The 15,786-nt window shown below is 49.4% G+C and overlaps 1 protein-coding gene across 6 annotated transcripts in view; it reads right to left on the reverse strand.

Moving 5' to 3' along the window:
- The window catches only part of LOC105482151 (solute carrier family 39 member 14), a 57,213-nt gene that overhangs the window by 12,005 nt on the left and 29,422 nt on the right, over positions 1–15,786 (reverse strand). For 4 of the 6 annotated variants that reach the window (XM_071068508.1, XM_071068510.1, XM_071068509.1 and 1 more), the window contains exons 2-3: positions 6,401–6,679; positions 2,797–2,983 (exon numbers count right to left, since the gene is read on the reverse strand). In XM_071068508.1, coding sequence (XP_070924609.1) covers positions 2,797–2,983; positions 6,401–6,664 — 451 coding nt within the window. In that variant the 5' untranslated portion in view covers positions 6,665–6,679. Of the gene's footprint in view, positions 1–1,183; positions 1,354–2,796; positions 2,984–6,400; positions 6,680–15,786 lie in introns of all 6 variants that reach the window. The other 2 variants (XM_071068511.1, XM_071068507.1) reach the window with 1 other exon arrangement.

A 15,786-nucleotide genomic window follows, 5' to 3' on the forward strand; every position in this document is an offset into this window, starting at 1 on the left:
TCCCAGTGTGACACTCCATCCAGGCCCAAAAGAGGGTAAGACAGAACCAGACCAGGATGAGACACTCCCTGGCAGGCCACAGGGGCAGAGCACACACAATTAACAGTATTTCCATTTTAGTAGGTCACAAGGCACTTCATTTCAAATCTTTAAAAAATTAACGTATTCCATTGCTGGAGCTGAAAAAATAGCCCAAGTTGAGGCCTCCCCTGCAGAGTGTTGTCAGATCCATGCAGAATTTTGAGATGGCACTAAGATGGTTCACATTCAACCAGGAAGAACAGGCAAGGCATAGCATCCCATCTGCTGTCTTTTCTGGATGAGTCTTTTGACTGGGAAAGCCTGGGAAGTGGCTGACATGGGATCTTTGTGAAGGGCAGCGTCCACCACTCCCTAATGGGGTCAACCACGCGTCTGTGTATCCTCACCTCCGACAGCAGCATCCCTGCCTGAGCTAAAACAGTGGGCAGACTGTCAACTTGGGTCTTATTTTTACAGCTCCTCTGTGATAACAATTAAACAACAAAATTAACATTTCAAAACAGTCAAGTCAAAGTACCAGGAAGTCAGTCCTTTTAGGAAAAAGTCAAGATGCAAGGTACGAAGGACGGAGAGCCCCTTCTATTTATCTTGTCATTTTAATTTTGCTTGGTCTTAGTCTTTGTTCTATGTTTGGCTCTCTATGCTAGAAATGATGGCCTGCTCAAAATTAAAGAACACTCGCTTTTTAGGCCACTTCTACGTATCAGTTGGTAACTTCTTTTCCTTCCATCTCATTCCAGATGGATAAGCTCTTAGCGCCCAGACCTGAGTCCTGCCAGGATTTCTCCTTAGAACAGAGCGAGTACTTAGCACCAAAGGTATGGATGGCAGCTGATAGCCGCAGCTTTCCTTTGATGCCCTATGTATGGGGCCTAGGAAGGGAGAGGAGACAGTCAAGTCCCCAGGAGGAGGGAAAATTGGAAGAACCTTGCATCTGACAGCACCTGCAGAGGCCAGAGGAGTGAGACGTGGGCCCTGAGATCCAGAGTTAGAAGTTGTTTGTGGCTTTGAAACGAGGGACAGGTTCATTTCTCAGGTGGCAGTCACTGGGTGCCCTGGAGCCCAGGGTAGGGGAGGAATTGATTGGCTCAGCTGCACCGCCCCAGGGAAAGAGGACGCGCACGTTTCTGTTCTACTGCACCTCTGGGATGAGCTGGAATAGCGCATTAGACAGCAGCGTTCCAATGGACAGGGCGATGAAGTAAGTGAGCACACGGCTGAAAAACGCTTTCTCCGTGCAGGGCAGGACGAGGACTCCCAGGAGAGAGGCCAGGTTAATCAGTGAGACACTGAGAAAACCAAAGCCCCACACTGTGGAGGAACAAGAACAGACGAGGGCCTGTATTACTGAGGGTGAGGACATTCCTGCTGCCTAGGGCGGGGCTGTTCTGAATTCAGGTGTGATGGGGGCAGACCGAGATCCACCAGCCCGTCAGTAAACATTCGCTGAGTCCACCTCTCGCCAGATGCTGCGGAGAAGCCTATGGCAACTATCAAAATTGCTGTCCAAAAGAAACACCTTTTCCATGGAGAGACAGATGCGAACAGCATGGAAGCTTAAAAACCATACAAAGTAGGCCAGGCACGGCGGTGCATGCCTGTGATCCCAGCACTTTGGGAGGCTGAGGCAGGTGGATCACCTGAGGTCAGGAGTTCGAGACCAGCCTGACTAACGTGGTGAAACCCCGTCTCTACTAAATACAAAAAATTAGCCGGGCGTGGTGGCACATACCTGAAATCTCAGCTACTCAGGAGGCTGAGGCAGGAGAATCGCTTGAACCCAGGAGGCGCAGGTTGCAGTGAGCTGAGATTGCACCACCGCACTCCAGCCTGGGCAACAAGAACGAAAGTCCGTCTCAAAACAAACAAAAAACAAGAAAAAGCTATATAAGTAAATAATGACAGCAGAAAACAGCGACTTGTAGTAACACAGACAATATATTCCAGGTGCCAAGAGTCAGGCAGCACACATCGGCCCTATGGGCTTAGGGCTATCAGGGTGTACATTCACAGCTCATGGCAATCCCACTGTGGCTGGATCAGGGATACCGGGATAGGGAGGGGAAGAAGGATTCAGGGGCCGAGAGCAGCCTCCGGGAGGTCTTAAAGGTAAAACTATAAAACCAAAGTAGGCCAGGTATGGTGGCTCATGCCTGTGACCCAAGCACTTTGGGAGGCCGAGGCAGGAGGATCATTTGAGCCCAGGAGTTTGAGAGCAGCCTGGGTAACATAGTGAGACCCCGTCTCTACAAAAAACTTAAAAATTAGCTGGCCATGGCGGTGCACATCTGTAGTCCCAGCTACTCAGGAGGCTGAGGCAGGAGGGTCGCTTTAGGCCAGAAGATCGAGGCTGTAGTGAGCTATGATTGCACCACTGGACTCCGGCCTTGGAGACAGAGCGACATCCTACCTCAAAAAAAAAAAAAAAAAAAATTAAAAAAACCAAAGGGTTGGGCCCCTGTGGTTCAACATAAAACAAAAAGTGGACCAAAAAGGCATCCATAGGCTGCTCAAAAAGTCCAATGCTCTGAACATTCGCCAGCTACAGCCCAGGAGTCTGACAACGTGCTAGGCCATCCTTGCAAATACAAAAATTATCCATCCAATCATCGTTCCCCCTCCTGACACTGACAGCCTCATCCCGGTCATCACTAGTGAGGCATTCAGTGAGGAGCAGCAGCAGCTCAGCCCGGGAGTCCTTGTGAGCCCAGGGTGAGCTGGGAGATGGGCTCCTGCCTTCCCGGCCTGGCTCACCTTCGACAGCGCTCGGCCGCCCCTCCTCCGTCTGCTCATTCTCCTCATTTTCCTGGTTCTCCGAGGTGCAGGCCCGGGAATCCAGCTGCTGGAGGATGGTGGGGCAGAACTCCTGGAGCTCGCTGCTCCCAATCCGTGACTGCTCGCTGAAATTGTGGGCAGCGAAGAGGTCTCCAGAACTAAAGCACTGAAACACAGGAAGGGCAGGAAGCCGCTTAGACCCCAAAGGTCAGGCCTTGCCCCGCTAAACAGCAACCTACTCAGCCTGCCCAGAGGAAAAAAAAAAGACAGAAATGTCCAAATTTCAGGGAATTTGTAGATTCATCTAGTCTAGGGATGAGGGCAAGGTGTTCCCTAAACTTAAAAAACTAGTAACTAATCCTTATGGCTCAGCCAGCCACGAAAGTTACATATCATAAGTACAACTATCGGTAAATGAGTGCCTGAGAAACTTTGAGAATGACAAGATTCCAATCATTGTCACCAAAGTGGCCAGGCATGGTGGCTAACACTGTAATCCCAGCACTTTGGAAGGCCAAGGCAGGAGGATCACTTGAGGACAGAAATTGGAGACCAGCCTGGGCAACATGAAACCCCTTCTTTACAAAAAGTTGAAAAATTAGCAAAGTGTGGTGGCACATACCTGTCGTCTCACCTACCAATGAGGCTGAGGCAGGGGGACTGCTAGAGCCCAGGAGTTGGAGGCTACAGTGAATGAGCTATGATCATGCCACTGCACTCCAGCCTGGGTGACAGAGCAACACCCTCCCTCTAAAAAAAAAAAAAAAAAAAGAAAAAAAAAAGAAAAACATTGTCACTAGAGTGTATGGTTTCTAGAAAACACCATTCTGGGGCTGGGTGCAGTGGCTCTTGCCTGTAATCCCAGCACTTTGGGAGGCTGAGATGGGCAAATCATTTGAGGTCAGGAGTTCAAAACCAGCCTGGCCAACATGGTGAAGCCCCATCGCTACTAAAAATACAAAAATTAGCCGGGCATGGTAGCTCACGCCTGTAATCCCAGCTACTCAGGAGGCTGAGGCAGGAGAATCACTTGAAGCCAGGAGGCGGAGGTTGCAGTGAGCCGAGATCACGCCATTGCACTCCAGCCTGGGCAACAGAGCAAGACTTCATCTCTCACACAAAAAAAAAAAAAGAAAGAAAGAAAACACCATTCTGTGTGTGTGCCTGAAGATACAAGCTTCGTACCAAATCTGGCTGCACATCACAATAGCCCAGGGCGCTATTATGTTAAAATGCAGGTTCCAGTTACTTCTCTGAAGCTGAAATATCTGAGGGTGGTGCTCTGCCAAAACTGTGGTGCTGCCCGATCAGCCCCACACATCCTCAACCATAGGACCGTAGGACTGCCCTCAGCCTGAAAGACATATATGTTCACAGAGGTTAGGGGAGGGAAACCTGAAGATTCAAAGTGGGCCATGGCCGGCCAGCAGCCATCGCATGCAGTCACCTTGGGAAGTGGCAGGTAAGCGCTTCTCACGAACCGTTCCTGTGAAATCTGCAGCTCCACTTCTAATTATACTGTGTACATCGACATGCCAGGCCTCTTCTGAGTTTGGTCTCACATGGGCATATCTCTGAGAGTCAGCCCTCTCGGTGTGCTGCCAAAATAAGTGCCTGGGCCTCTAAGGCTGAGGGCTGGACTCCCGCCACCCCAAGATGCTGCTGCTATCCTGGTGGGTCCTGAGGCTCACGCAGCTGCATCACCCCGCAGGGGCACGGGGGCGAGCTCCTCTCCGGCTCAGGTGTCTGCTGTGCTCAGGTCGTTCTGCATCCACACCACGTGGTTCCCCTGTCCCTTTTTAAAATTTTTTCTTTTTGAGATGGAGTCTCGCTCTGTCACCGGGCTGGAGTGCAGTGGCATAATCGCGGCTCACTGCGACCTCTGTCTCCCGGGTCCAAGTGATTCTCCTGCCTCAGCCTCCTGAGTAGCTGGGATTACAGGTACCCGCCACCAAGCCCAGCTAATTTTTGTATTTTTAGCAGAGACGGAGTTTCACCATGTTGGCCAGGATGGTCTTGCTCTCTTGGCCTCGTGATCCACCTGCCTCGGCCTCCCAAAGTGCTGGGATTACAGGCGTGAGCCAGCGCGTCCAGCACCCCCATCCATTTTATCTCCACACTACACTCATCTTTCTTTCTTTTTTTTTTTTTTTTGAGACGGAGTCTCGCGCTGTGTCACCCAGGCTGGAGTGCAGTGGTGCGATCTCGGCTCACTGCAAGCTCCGCCTCCCAGGTTCACGCCATTCTCCTGCCTCAGCCTCCGAGTAGCTGGGACTACAGGCGCCCGCCACCACGCCCGGCTAGTTTTTTTTTTTGTATTTTTAGTAGAGACGGGGTTTCACCATGTTAGCCAGGATGGTCTCGATCTCCTGACCTCGTGATCCACCTGCCTCGGCCTCCCAAAGTGCTGGGATTACAGGCTTGAGCCACCGCGCCCGGCCTACACTCATCTTTCAAGTGGCAGCTGGAGGACATCCCATGCATGAGCCTTACCTGATGATTGCAGCACACTCATCTCCCCCTCTCATTTCTGCATCCTACAATTACCGTCCAACCCACAAAATGCAACACTTCATTTCAGCGCCTGCTGACTTTGTCCTCTGTTGGTTGAACTCCCCATCATGATAGTCAACTCCCTAAATATGACTCATTTTTCTCTATTTCTCACAACACCAGCACAGGGAACGAAGTCGATATATAAAGATTTTGCTGTCTGACTTATATTTGGCTGCCACAAATAGCCCCAGAGTCTGATTAGCAGAGATGATATGGAAGAAAGAACACAGAATCCAAAGACCTGGCGTTCTAGCCCTGGTCTCTGCAGGGACTCACTGAGGGACCCTCGGTGTCCTCTCCTATAAAATGCAGATAATCTCACCTGCACCTGCAGGGACTGCGGGCTCACCCGGGATGTAATGGGCTCTGTCAATGGTAAACTCTCTGAGAAATACTGTCCCAGGAGTCATGTTTTCTCAGCATTTCTAAGTCACTCAAGTGCGGTTCTGGGGAAGACCCTGGGGGCGCTGAGAACTGCACTTCCAGGCTGCCTTTTGTTTTGTTTTGAGACAGAGTCTCGCTTTGTTGCCCAAGCTGGAGTGCAATGGCTCGATCTTGGCTCACTGCAACCTCTACCTCCTGGGTTCCAGTGATTCTCCTGCCTCAGCCTCCTGCATGGCTGGGATCACAGGCACCTGCCCCCATGCCCCGCTAATTCTTGTATTTCTAGTAGAGACAGGGTTTCTCCATGTTGGCCAGGCCGGTCTCGAACCCCTGACCTCAGAAAATCCACCCGCCTTGCCCTTCCAAAGTGCTGGGCTTACAGGCGTGAGCCACCATGCCCGGCCCCAGGCTGCCTTTTGTTAAGGGCTTCAGAACACCTATGCAGGGGGTCAGAAGGTACTGCAGAGACTCAGAATTTGCTGATTCAGACAATGGGGGAAAAAGAATCAGCCTGTCCACTCTATCAGAGACTTGCCTGCCTCATCTTACCTCTGCCACGCTGCCCTGGGCCCAACTAGACAGGGAACCCCGAGAGGCCAGAGACAGGGCTGAGCAGAGCTGCTGGCTTGCAGGGGAGCCTTACCGTGGAGAGGTTCCTGTGTCCCTGCACGTGCTGGGTGACATTACCCCGGCCCACGCCCACATCCAGGTGGTTGAGCAGGGCCTTCAGCTGCTGCAGAGTGAGGCTGTCACCCTCGCCATAGCGATGCATTAGATCCTGCAGGAAGGAGGCAGCGCTGATAGCTGGCGCACCCGGGGACGAAGCGTGCGCCTCAGGGGTGGTTCTCCATAAGCCAAGCAGGGTCAGCAGGAGGCAGCTCTGGAAGGCCGGGTGCAGCAGCTTCATGGTGACTGAATAAGCCTGTGAGAGAAAAAGGCAGATGAAGCTGAGGCCTCTCCCGGTGTGCCGGCAACTGCGCCGGGCCCATCCGCCACGCACTAAACGTGGTGAGACTATCCATCGGTCTCCGCCTCTCTGCTCCTTCTTGAATTAGCCTTTGAGAAAAACCGTTCTTTTGAAGGGACAGAATAAAAACGAATAAAAAGGACAAACTAAACAGGTTTGATTAGACTGAAAAATTTAAAAAAAAAAACAAAACAAAACAGCAATGTGGTTATGATTTTATTTATTTATTTATTTAGAGACGGAGTTTCACTCATTGCCCAGGCTGCAGTGCAGTGGCGCAATCTTAGCTCACTACAGCCTCTGCCTCCTGGGTTCAAGTGATTCTCAGGCCTCCCGGGTAGCTGGGATTACAGGCGTCTGCCACCACACCTGGCTAATTTTTTTGTATTTATAGTAGAGACAGGATTTCATCATGTTGACCAGGCTGGTTTCAAACTGGTGACCTCAGGTGATCCACCCACTTCGGCCTCCCAAAGTGCTGGAATTACAGGCGTGAGCCACTGCACCCAGCCAGTTACGATTTTTTAGAAGTCCTTTTAGAGGTACTGAAATAACCATGAATTTAACATCCTTATATCTGGGGTCTGCTTCAAAATAAAGGAGGGGGTATGAGCATGGGGGTGTGGATGAGACATGATCAGGCATGAGCTGACATTCACTGGAACGAAGAGACAGGTAGATGGGAATTCATCAGACTCTCTGTCTAGTTTTGTTTTTGTTTTTGTTTTAGACAGTCTTTCCGTTTCCCAGGTTAAAGTGCAGTGGTGTGATCTCGGCTCACTGCAACCTCTACCTCCCAGGTTCAGGCAATTCTCCTGCCTCAGCCTTCTGAGGACCTGGGATTACAGGCACCCGCCATCACGCCTGGCTAATTTTTGTATTTTTAGTAGAGATGGGGTTTCACCATGTTGGCCCGCTGGTCTCGAACTCCTGGGCTCAAGTGATCCACCCACCTCGGCCTCCCAAAGTGCTGGGATTATAGGCGTGAGTCACTGCGCCCAGCCCTGTCTACTTTTATGTATGTTTGAAATCCTCTGAAATAAAGCTGTTAAAAAATAAACATCAGCTGGGCGCTGTGGCTCACACCTGTAATCCCAACACTTTGGGAGGCTGAGGTGGGTGGATCAAAAGGTCAGGAGTTCGAGACCAGCTTAGCCAACATGGTGAAACCCCATCTCTACTAAAAATACAAAAAATTAGCCAGGCATGGTGGTGCACATCTGTAATCCCAGGAGGCTGAGGCAGGAGAATCACTTGAATCTGGGAGACTGAGGTTTGCAGTGAGCCAAGATTGCACCATTGCACCCTAGCCTGGGTGACACAGCGAGACTCCATCTCAAAATAAATAAATAAACAAACAAACAAACACCATAACTAAAAAAGAAAAATTACAGACTGGCAAAAATATATACCATTTGACATGACATAGTTTTATTTCTATACTGTATAAATCACTAAACACATACAAAACACTCAGCCTCTCTATAGTATTGAGAATATAAATGTAAAACTTGGCTGCTTCCATTTTGCTACTTATTAAAATAGCAACATAGCTTTTTTTTTTTTTTTTTTTTTTTTGAGATGGAGTTTCACTCTTGTTGTCCAGGCTGGAGTGCAATGATGCCAACTCGGCTCACTGCAACCTCCGCCTCCCAGGTTCAAGCAATTCTCCTGCCTCAGCCTCCTGAGTAGCTGGGATTACAGGCGCCGGCCACCATACCCAGCTAATTTTGTATTTTTAGTAGAGACAGGGATTTACCATATTGGTCAGGCTGGTCTTGAATTGCTGACCTCAGATGAGTCACCTGCCTCGGGCTCCCAAAGTGCTGGGATTACAGGCATAAGCCACCGCGCCCAGCCAGATTTTTTTAAGATAAAACATTTCATGTGAATGAGGCTAAGCGATAGAATAAGATACCAGTGACTGGATAAACAATGGGACTCTTGAAAAGCTATGTGATAATGAAAATATATAAATCCTTCAATTAACAATTAAATAATTAATTAATTTGCTCTAATAGAAGTAATCCAAAAGTAAAAAGGCTATATGCAGAAAGATGTGTTATGGGTCAAGTAAATCATATCAGTTTCACGGAATATTATGCAGCTATAAATGAGTCATGGCATAATGGCAAGTTAAAAAGCAGAGCAATTATTTGGCAGAGTTTAGAACTGAGAAAGAACACAGACAATGAGGCCGGGCACAGTGGCTCACGCTTATAATCCCAACACTTCAGAAGGCCGAGGCGGGTGGATCATTTGAGCTCAGGAGTTTGAGACCAGCCTGGCCAACGTGGTGAAATCCCATCTGTAGTAAAAATATGAAAATCAGCCAGGCACACACAATCCCAGCTACTCGGGAGGGTGAGGCAGGAGAGTTGCTTGAACCCAGGAGGCGGAGGTTGCAGTGAGCCGAGATAGTGCCACTGCACTCCAGCCTGGGTGACAGAGCAAGACTCCATATCAAAAAAAAAAAAAAAAAAAAAAGAGAAAGAGAAAAAGAACAGACAAACAAAAGCTTAAAGTAAAATTGATGACGATTTTTCTTTTGTTAACCATCTCCCGTAGTATGGTTATAATTTCATTAGTGATCTAAACAAATTATCAAGAGGGGAAAATGAGTCTCCTTGCTCCAGACCAAGAAGCGGCCAATCACTGCAGCCATTTCTTCCCCCAGGCACCCAGGGCTCAGGCACTAATCTCAGTACATCACACGCCCTGGGGCTTTGCTTATGACAGAGGAAGAGCAGCAGAGAGGCTGAGAGCAGGCTTGCCTGAATCCTGGCTCTGCCACTTACCAGCAGTGTGATCTTGGATAAATTATTTAACTCGAGTCAATATTCTAGAATCACTCAAAGCAGCGATGCAGCTTATCATGGCCTTCAGTGTCAGACAAACCTACCTTGAATTTCTACACAGCTGCTTATAAGTAACTACAGACAAGCAACCCGGGTCTCCCTCTGTCCTCAGTTTTTTCCTCTATAAAATTGGTATCCACTTCATTAGATCACTTTGAGGATCTAACAGCACAAGCCATGGCAAGGCCCTTGCCAAGCTTGCCTGAACCACATAGAAAGCACTCAATAAAATTTAGCTAGAATAATTATAAGACTTATAATCAGCAGGGTTCCCAACTCTGACTCCCTCAGCCCAAACATTAGGCTGCTAGTGGAACTGTCAGGAATGTCCTGTGGCAAACTAAAGTATCTCAACTCCAGGCCCTGGGGCACACACACCACGTAAGTCCCCTACTATGATATTGCCAGGGACATTACACGCTTTAGGATCCACGTATGCGGCACGCACAGAATCTGGGGACATAAAATATCACTCTTCAGTGGAATATATACTTTGAGTCCACATGGATGGATTCGGCATCAGCCACAATGACGGTTTGTACAAGTGCTACTTTGAGATTCACAACTCTCAAATCTCCACCAAGAGACAAATGTTAAATTTTGGCGAGCAGGGTGGATCTTAGGCAAGAATGACTAAAAACCTGTTGTACAAAGAAAGCAGTTATCCATCGGAGCAGACTGTGAACTGTCGATGGCATGAGTTGTGCTGTCAAAACAAGGGGGAGGTCTGCCTGCATTTAGAAAAGAAAAGGCAAAGAGATGATGGACAGCAGCTAGCATTTACCAAGCGCAGACCTTGCTAAGCACTTGGCATTCCCCAGTTCCTTTAACAGAAGCTGGGAAACTTACACCACGCAACAGACAAGGACACTGGGGTTCAGAGATTAGGAAACGTGACCCATAGAAGCAAGCAGCAAAGTCAGAAGTTGAATTGCTTTGTAAATTGAAGCCCGGTCTGAATGACGTTAAATTCAATGCTTTCTTAACCACCATGCCCTCTGCACGAAGACATAAAAATACACATCCTGGAACCCATGGAGATCCACAAACTCCTGCATGTCTCTGTGCAGGTCTTTCCCAATGTCTAACAGCCCCAGTAAGCATCCAGATCTTGGCTTACAACGCCCTGCAATGCTATGAAGGGACAGCCCCGGGTAGCCTTTGGAGGACAGACTGTGTCACAGTGCTCGTGCCCTGGGGCCACTTCAACAAGATAAACCAACAGATGTTCCCCCCTCAGCTGCATTTCTCAAGCTTATTTGCTGTAACTTCAAACCCCAAAAGACTTCAGGTGTGGGAAACTCAGGGTGATTTTAGCAGCTTTACCTGGCTGGTATTCACCTAGAGGTGAGCATTTATGAAGCATTTACTTTTCCCAGACCCAGTGGCCCCTCAGCCCCTCAGGTGGCGGCTATGACAGCCTGGAGTGCTAGGGAAGGGGCACCTTCAGGTTGGACCTTCAGAAGAATGAGCCCACAAGAGCACCTTCGCTTCTCCCAGGTCACCTTTTCTCCCCCGCAGCATAGCTGCTCTTTCCTCCAGGACATGTGATGCACTGGGCATTGACGCCCACGAGACAGCATCCAGGCTCAGGTCTAGACCTGTCTCCATGGGGTGTGCAGATTCACAAGCAGAGCCCTCCTGCCTGGCCAGCGCTTGAGATACGCACTCACCCACAAGGGTTGGGGAGGATCTAGGACTGCGAGTGACACTCAAGTCCACGTGACCCCGGCCTTTTGGCAGGCATGAAAGGGGAGTTTTCTGCTCCGGTGGAGTTTTGTTTTCTTCTTAACTACAAGTTATTCTTAGCAGGGAAAAGGTTTGTAAAAAGTATTAGAGAGGAAAGAAAGAAGAGGGAACCACACACAGCGGTTGATGCTGCCGGGACGGGGAGGCTGGGCAGGGGTCCGCGTGCGTGGCCCCAGCTGCAGGAGGAAGCCCCACGCCAGGTTCCATTCCATATGTGGCCCCTGGAGAGCCACTCCAGTACCCCCAGGGTGTTGGGCCAGCTGCCCTCAAGTAAGGACAGACACCTCTCAGGGGCAGGAAGACAAGTGGGAAGGAGACAAAATGAAGTGTGCTGTGGCCTGGGAACGTCTCCAGGCCAGCTCTTCCTGCTGGAGAGAGACTAGAATCTCTCTGCCCGAGTGTGCACTTGCCTCGGGGTCAAAGAAGTAAAATTATCTTAGTGCTCTCCTTCTGTGTCTAAGGTGCCAGACCCAACTCTGGGGGAGGTGGGAGGGAGACAAAGAAGAAAGCAACACCTGTTCTGGAACCCTCTGTGGAAGCTCAGAAGTTGCCTTACCATCCAAAGGCCCATAATTGGAATTCCACCCACCATTGCCCTTCACTTGGTCCAGAAGTAGCTCTGCCTAGAAGCGGCACTTCTGTCCTGCACGGACGCACCTGTGATGCTCAGCTTGCTGCATTCTTTTCTAAGCCCACCTCCCCTCTTGAGAGGAGCAAACATTCACTTCTGTGATGCTGGGTCTGCAGGCTGGGCACAGATGTGAGAACAGGCAACAGAAACCAACAAGGCCTCGGAGCAGCCGGGCATCCACTTGTCCCCTCCCTTTCCTGACAACCCCCCCACTGCACCCCCATTCCACTGGCCAGGGAGTCCAACACTCCTGTTCTCAGATTCTGAGTGCAGAAACAAAACATGAAAACTAAGCTCAAATGCTCCAGAGACAAACGTGCCCAATTCAGACGATTTCTGAGGCCAAGAGGCTGTGTGTCTGCCCTCTGTCCCCTCGTGCCCACTGTGTCCCGCCAAGCACAGGCTGTGTGAATGCATAGAACATCGCCAGGGTGGGGCTCTTACACGGGGTCAGAGTCAGCTGCAGGCTCTAGGGTGGCAGTCGGTTTGAAGGCAGTCTAAACTGGGGTTTTATGAAGCACTTCACTTAAAATTATGAGAAGGCTGACGGTCTACACAAAGAAAGACCACAGGGTTGCAGGGGTGGGTGAGGGAGTGGAGGGGGCAGCCAAGTAGAAGCCAGGCTGATAGAAATTATGTTCCCCAGAGCTCTTGGTTCCACCACGGACTGGCCTCAGTGAATCATCCTAAGACTTCCCCGCAAACTGTCTTCTCAAAGGATGTAAAATGAGCCATCTGGTTCTCATATATTCCTCAGGGACAGAGAAAGGGGTCTCTCAGGGACCCATGGTCCTGCCTGGCACATCACCCAGGCTTATGACTGTCCACAAGACAGTAATTACAAAGGCAGCTCCCACCACTCCCTTGGGGTTCTCTCCCAGGAAAACAGCTCATTTCTGCATCAGTCCTTCAAGCAGACTGCGCTTTCTCCACTCTCCGATCCCTGCCCCACTCTAGGGCTGTGACCGCTGAGCCTGATAGGAATGTATCTCCAGCTAGCAGATACCCGCTAGCAGATAACCATGGCTCAAGGTTAGCTCTCCGTGACTCACACAATAGCAAAAGGCCCTGAGTGAGCCAAGAGCCATCTGGAGCCCAGGCATAAGGAAAAACCCTGAAAGTTGCAGACAAAGGACAAAGCCAGGCCTCAGGGTGGAAGGTGGAGGTCTTAAGGAATAAAAAAAAAAATCAAGGACTACTTGTCTTGAGGACTGCGGGTACTAGTGGCCTGGGAAGTGCCGCCTGGCAATGGAAGGCCCACGGACGTGAATCTGAAGCCCAATTTTCGGTGGGACTACAAGTGACATATTATTACAATGAACCCATATCCTTAGCTTGAAAAGAAGAGAACAGGCTGGGCGCGGTGGCTCACACCTATAATCCCAGCACTTTGGGAGGCCGAGGCGGGCAGATCACGAGGTCAGGAGATCGAGACCATCCTGGCGAACACTGTGAAACCCCATCTCTACTAAAAATACAAAAAAATTAGCCGGGGGTGGTGGCGGGCGCCTGTAGTCCCAGCTACTCGGGAGGCTGAGGCAGGAGAATGGCAAGAACCCTGCGGGCGGAGCTTGCAGTGAGCAGAGATCGCGCCACTGCACTCCAGCCTGGGCAAAGCAACAGAGCGAGACTCTGTCTCGAAAAAAAAAAAAAAGAAAAAAGAAAAAAAAGAAAAGAGGAGAATAAACTTGCAGAGTTTAATGAGTATCATACAAGCAAGCATATTGCAACACTAACTACTTAAGATGAGAACATGAAATGGGAGTGTAATTTTCCTACACCTGATAATTAACAAAATGAGTAAAACTTTTAAAAGAAAAAAAAAAAATTCACCAATGCAGCCAAACAAGAAAACAAATCTAATCAGAGATATATTAACTTCAAAACCAGAGGCAAGGGAAAAATGAGGGAGGCACCACGCATGGCTCATGTTCTATTCCTGGCCCAACCCTGACAAACCAAATGAATGACAAGAGCAGATCCAGAATTTTCACTCACATCCCCAAGTGTGGCAAGAGGAAGTATTTTTCCTCTTCAGTTGAGGAGTAGGAGGAAAAGCCACTGGGGAAGAGCAAAAAAAAAAAAACCGGTGCACCTGGACCAAAAACAATGGGCCGACTCCCATGGAAGGAAATAAGGGCTCCCAGGCCACATTCTGAATTGAGGACATGATCCAATTCCAAATTCCAGTTAGTATTCCTTCTCTCTCTCTCTCTCTCTCTTTTTTTTTTTGAGATGAGTCTTGCTCTGTTGCCCAGGCTGGAGTGCAGTAGCACGATCTCGGCTCACTGCAACCTCCGCCTCCCAGATTCAGGTGATTTCTCCTGCCTCGGCCTCCTCAGTAGCTGGAATTACATGCATGCACCACCACACCCAGTTAATTTCTGTATTTTTAGTAGAGACGGGGTTTCACCATGTTAGCTAAGCTGGTCTCAAACTCCTGACCTCAGGTGATGCACCTGTCTCGGCCTCCCAAAGTGCTGGGATTAGAGGCGTAAACCACCATGCCCGGCCAAGTGTATCTTCTCTTCTAACACAAAAGAATACCACTCTCAAGGAAGTGAGCTGAGCCACACTGCAGGAACTACATCCCTGAATAGAGGACAGACCCACCTCACCACACAGTTAGCATTCCTTCAGGCTACAGAAAACAGGTCATAAATACCTAGCCCTTAGCACTCCTGGAGCTGAGAAGAGGGGACAAACCTGGAGAGGAAAGTTGCTTTCTTATTTTAGAGCCAACAGAACATGTGAGCAGAACTGCAGTCACATGAGGAAGAGGTAAAGAAACAGCAGGCAGAGCAAGCCACAGACAGGTAAACCACAACTCCAGAGAAAGCTGTTCCTCACCACTGCTCCACGCCAAGGAATAACCTCATTAGAACATCAATTCCACGAGACGAGAGCTCAAAGATGAGATTATAACCAACATGAGACCAGAAGAGGATGCAGGCTTACTAAACAAGAGGAATAAAACCTCACTGAAGAACTAATACATTATGACAAATACAGAACAAAATTCCGCCGGTCATTTAACCCAAAATTTATGCCTGAGGTTGCAATTTTTTGAATTTTTGCAACCAGACCTTGGTGATGACCTTGAGCAGGATATAAATTAACTCCCATATGCTTGCTGTTCAAAAAATGGGACACTAGGCATAAACGGCTCAAGGAAAGTTTGAGATAATCACAGTAAATGCAGATGGACAAGACAAATTAAAGCAAAAACAGAAGACAAAGAGCCAAACGAAAGGATAACTCGTGTTGTCAGAGAGGGGAACCCAAGAATGAAATGGAAGATGTGTTCTAAGATAAAACACAAGATTTTCCTGGTTGGGCGCAGTGGCTCACTTGAGGTCAGGAGTTCGAGACCAGCCTGGTCAATATGGTGAAATCCCAACTCCACTAAAAATATAAAAATTAGTCAGGTATGGTGGCTCACATCTGTAGTCCCAGCTACCTGGGAGGCTGAGGCAGAGAACTGCTTGAACCCGGGAGGCGAAGGTTGCAGTGAGCAAAGATTGTGCCACTGCACCCCAGCCTGGGCAACAGAGAAAGACTCCATCTCAAAACAACAACAACTGGCCGGGCGCGGTGGCTCAAGCCTGTAATCCCAGCACTTTGGGAGGCCGAGACGGGCGGATCACAAGGTCAGGAGATCAAGACCATCCTGGCTAACACGGTGAAACCCCGTCTCTACTAAAAAGTACAAAAAACTAGCCGGGCGAGGTGGCGGGCCCCTGTAGTCCCAGCTGCTCGGGAGGCTGAGGCAGGAGAATGGCGTGAACCCGGGAGGCGGAGCTTGCAGTGAGCCGAGATCCGGC

This window comes from Macaca nemestrina, chromosome 8, assembly GCF_043159975.1.
Source record: "Macaca nemestrina isolate mMacNem1 chromosome 8, mMacNem.hap1, whole genome shotgun sequence".
Lineage (NCBI taxonomy): Eukaryota > Metazoa > Chordata > Mammalia > Primates > Cercopithecidae > Macaca > Macaca nemestrina.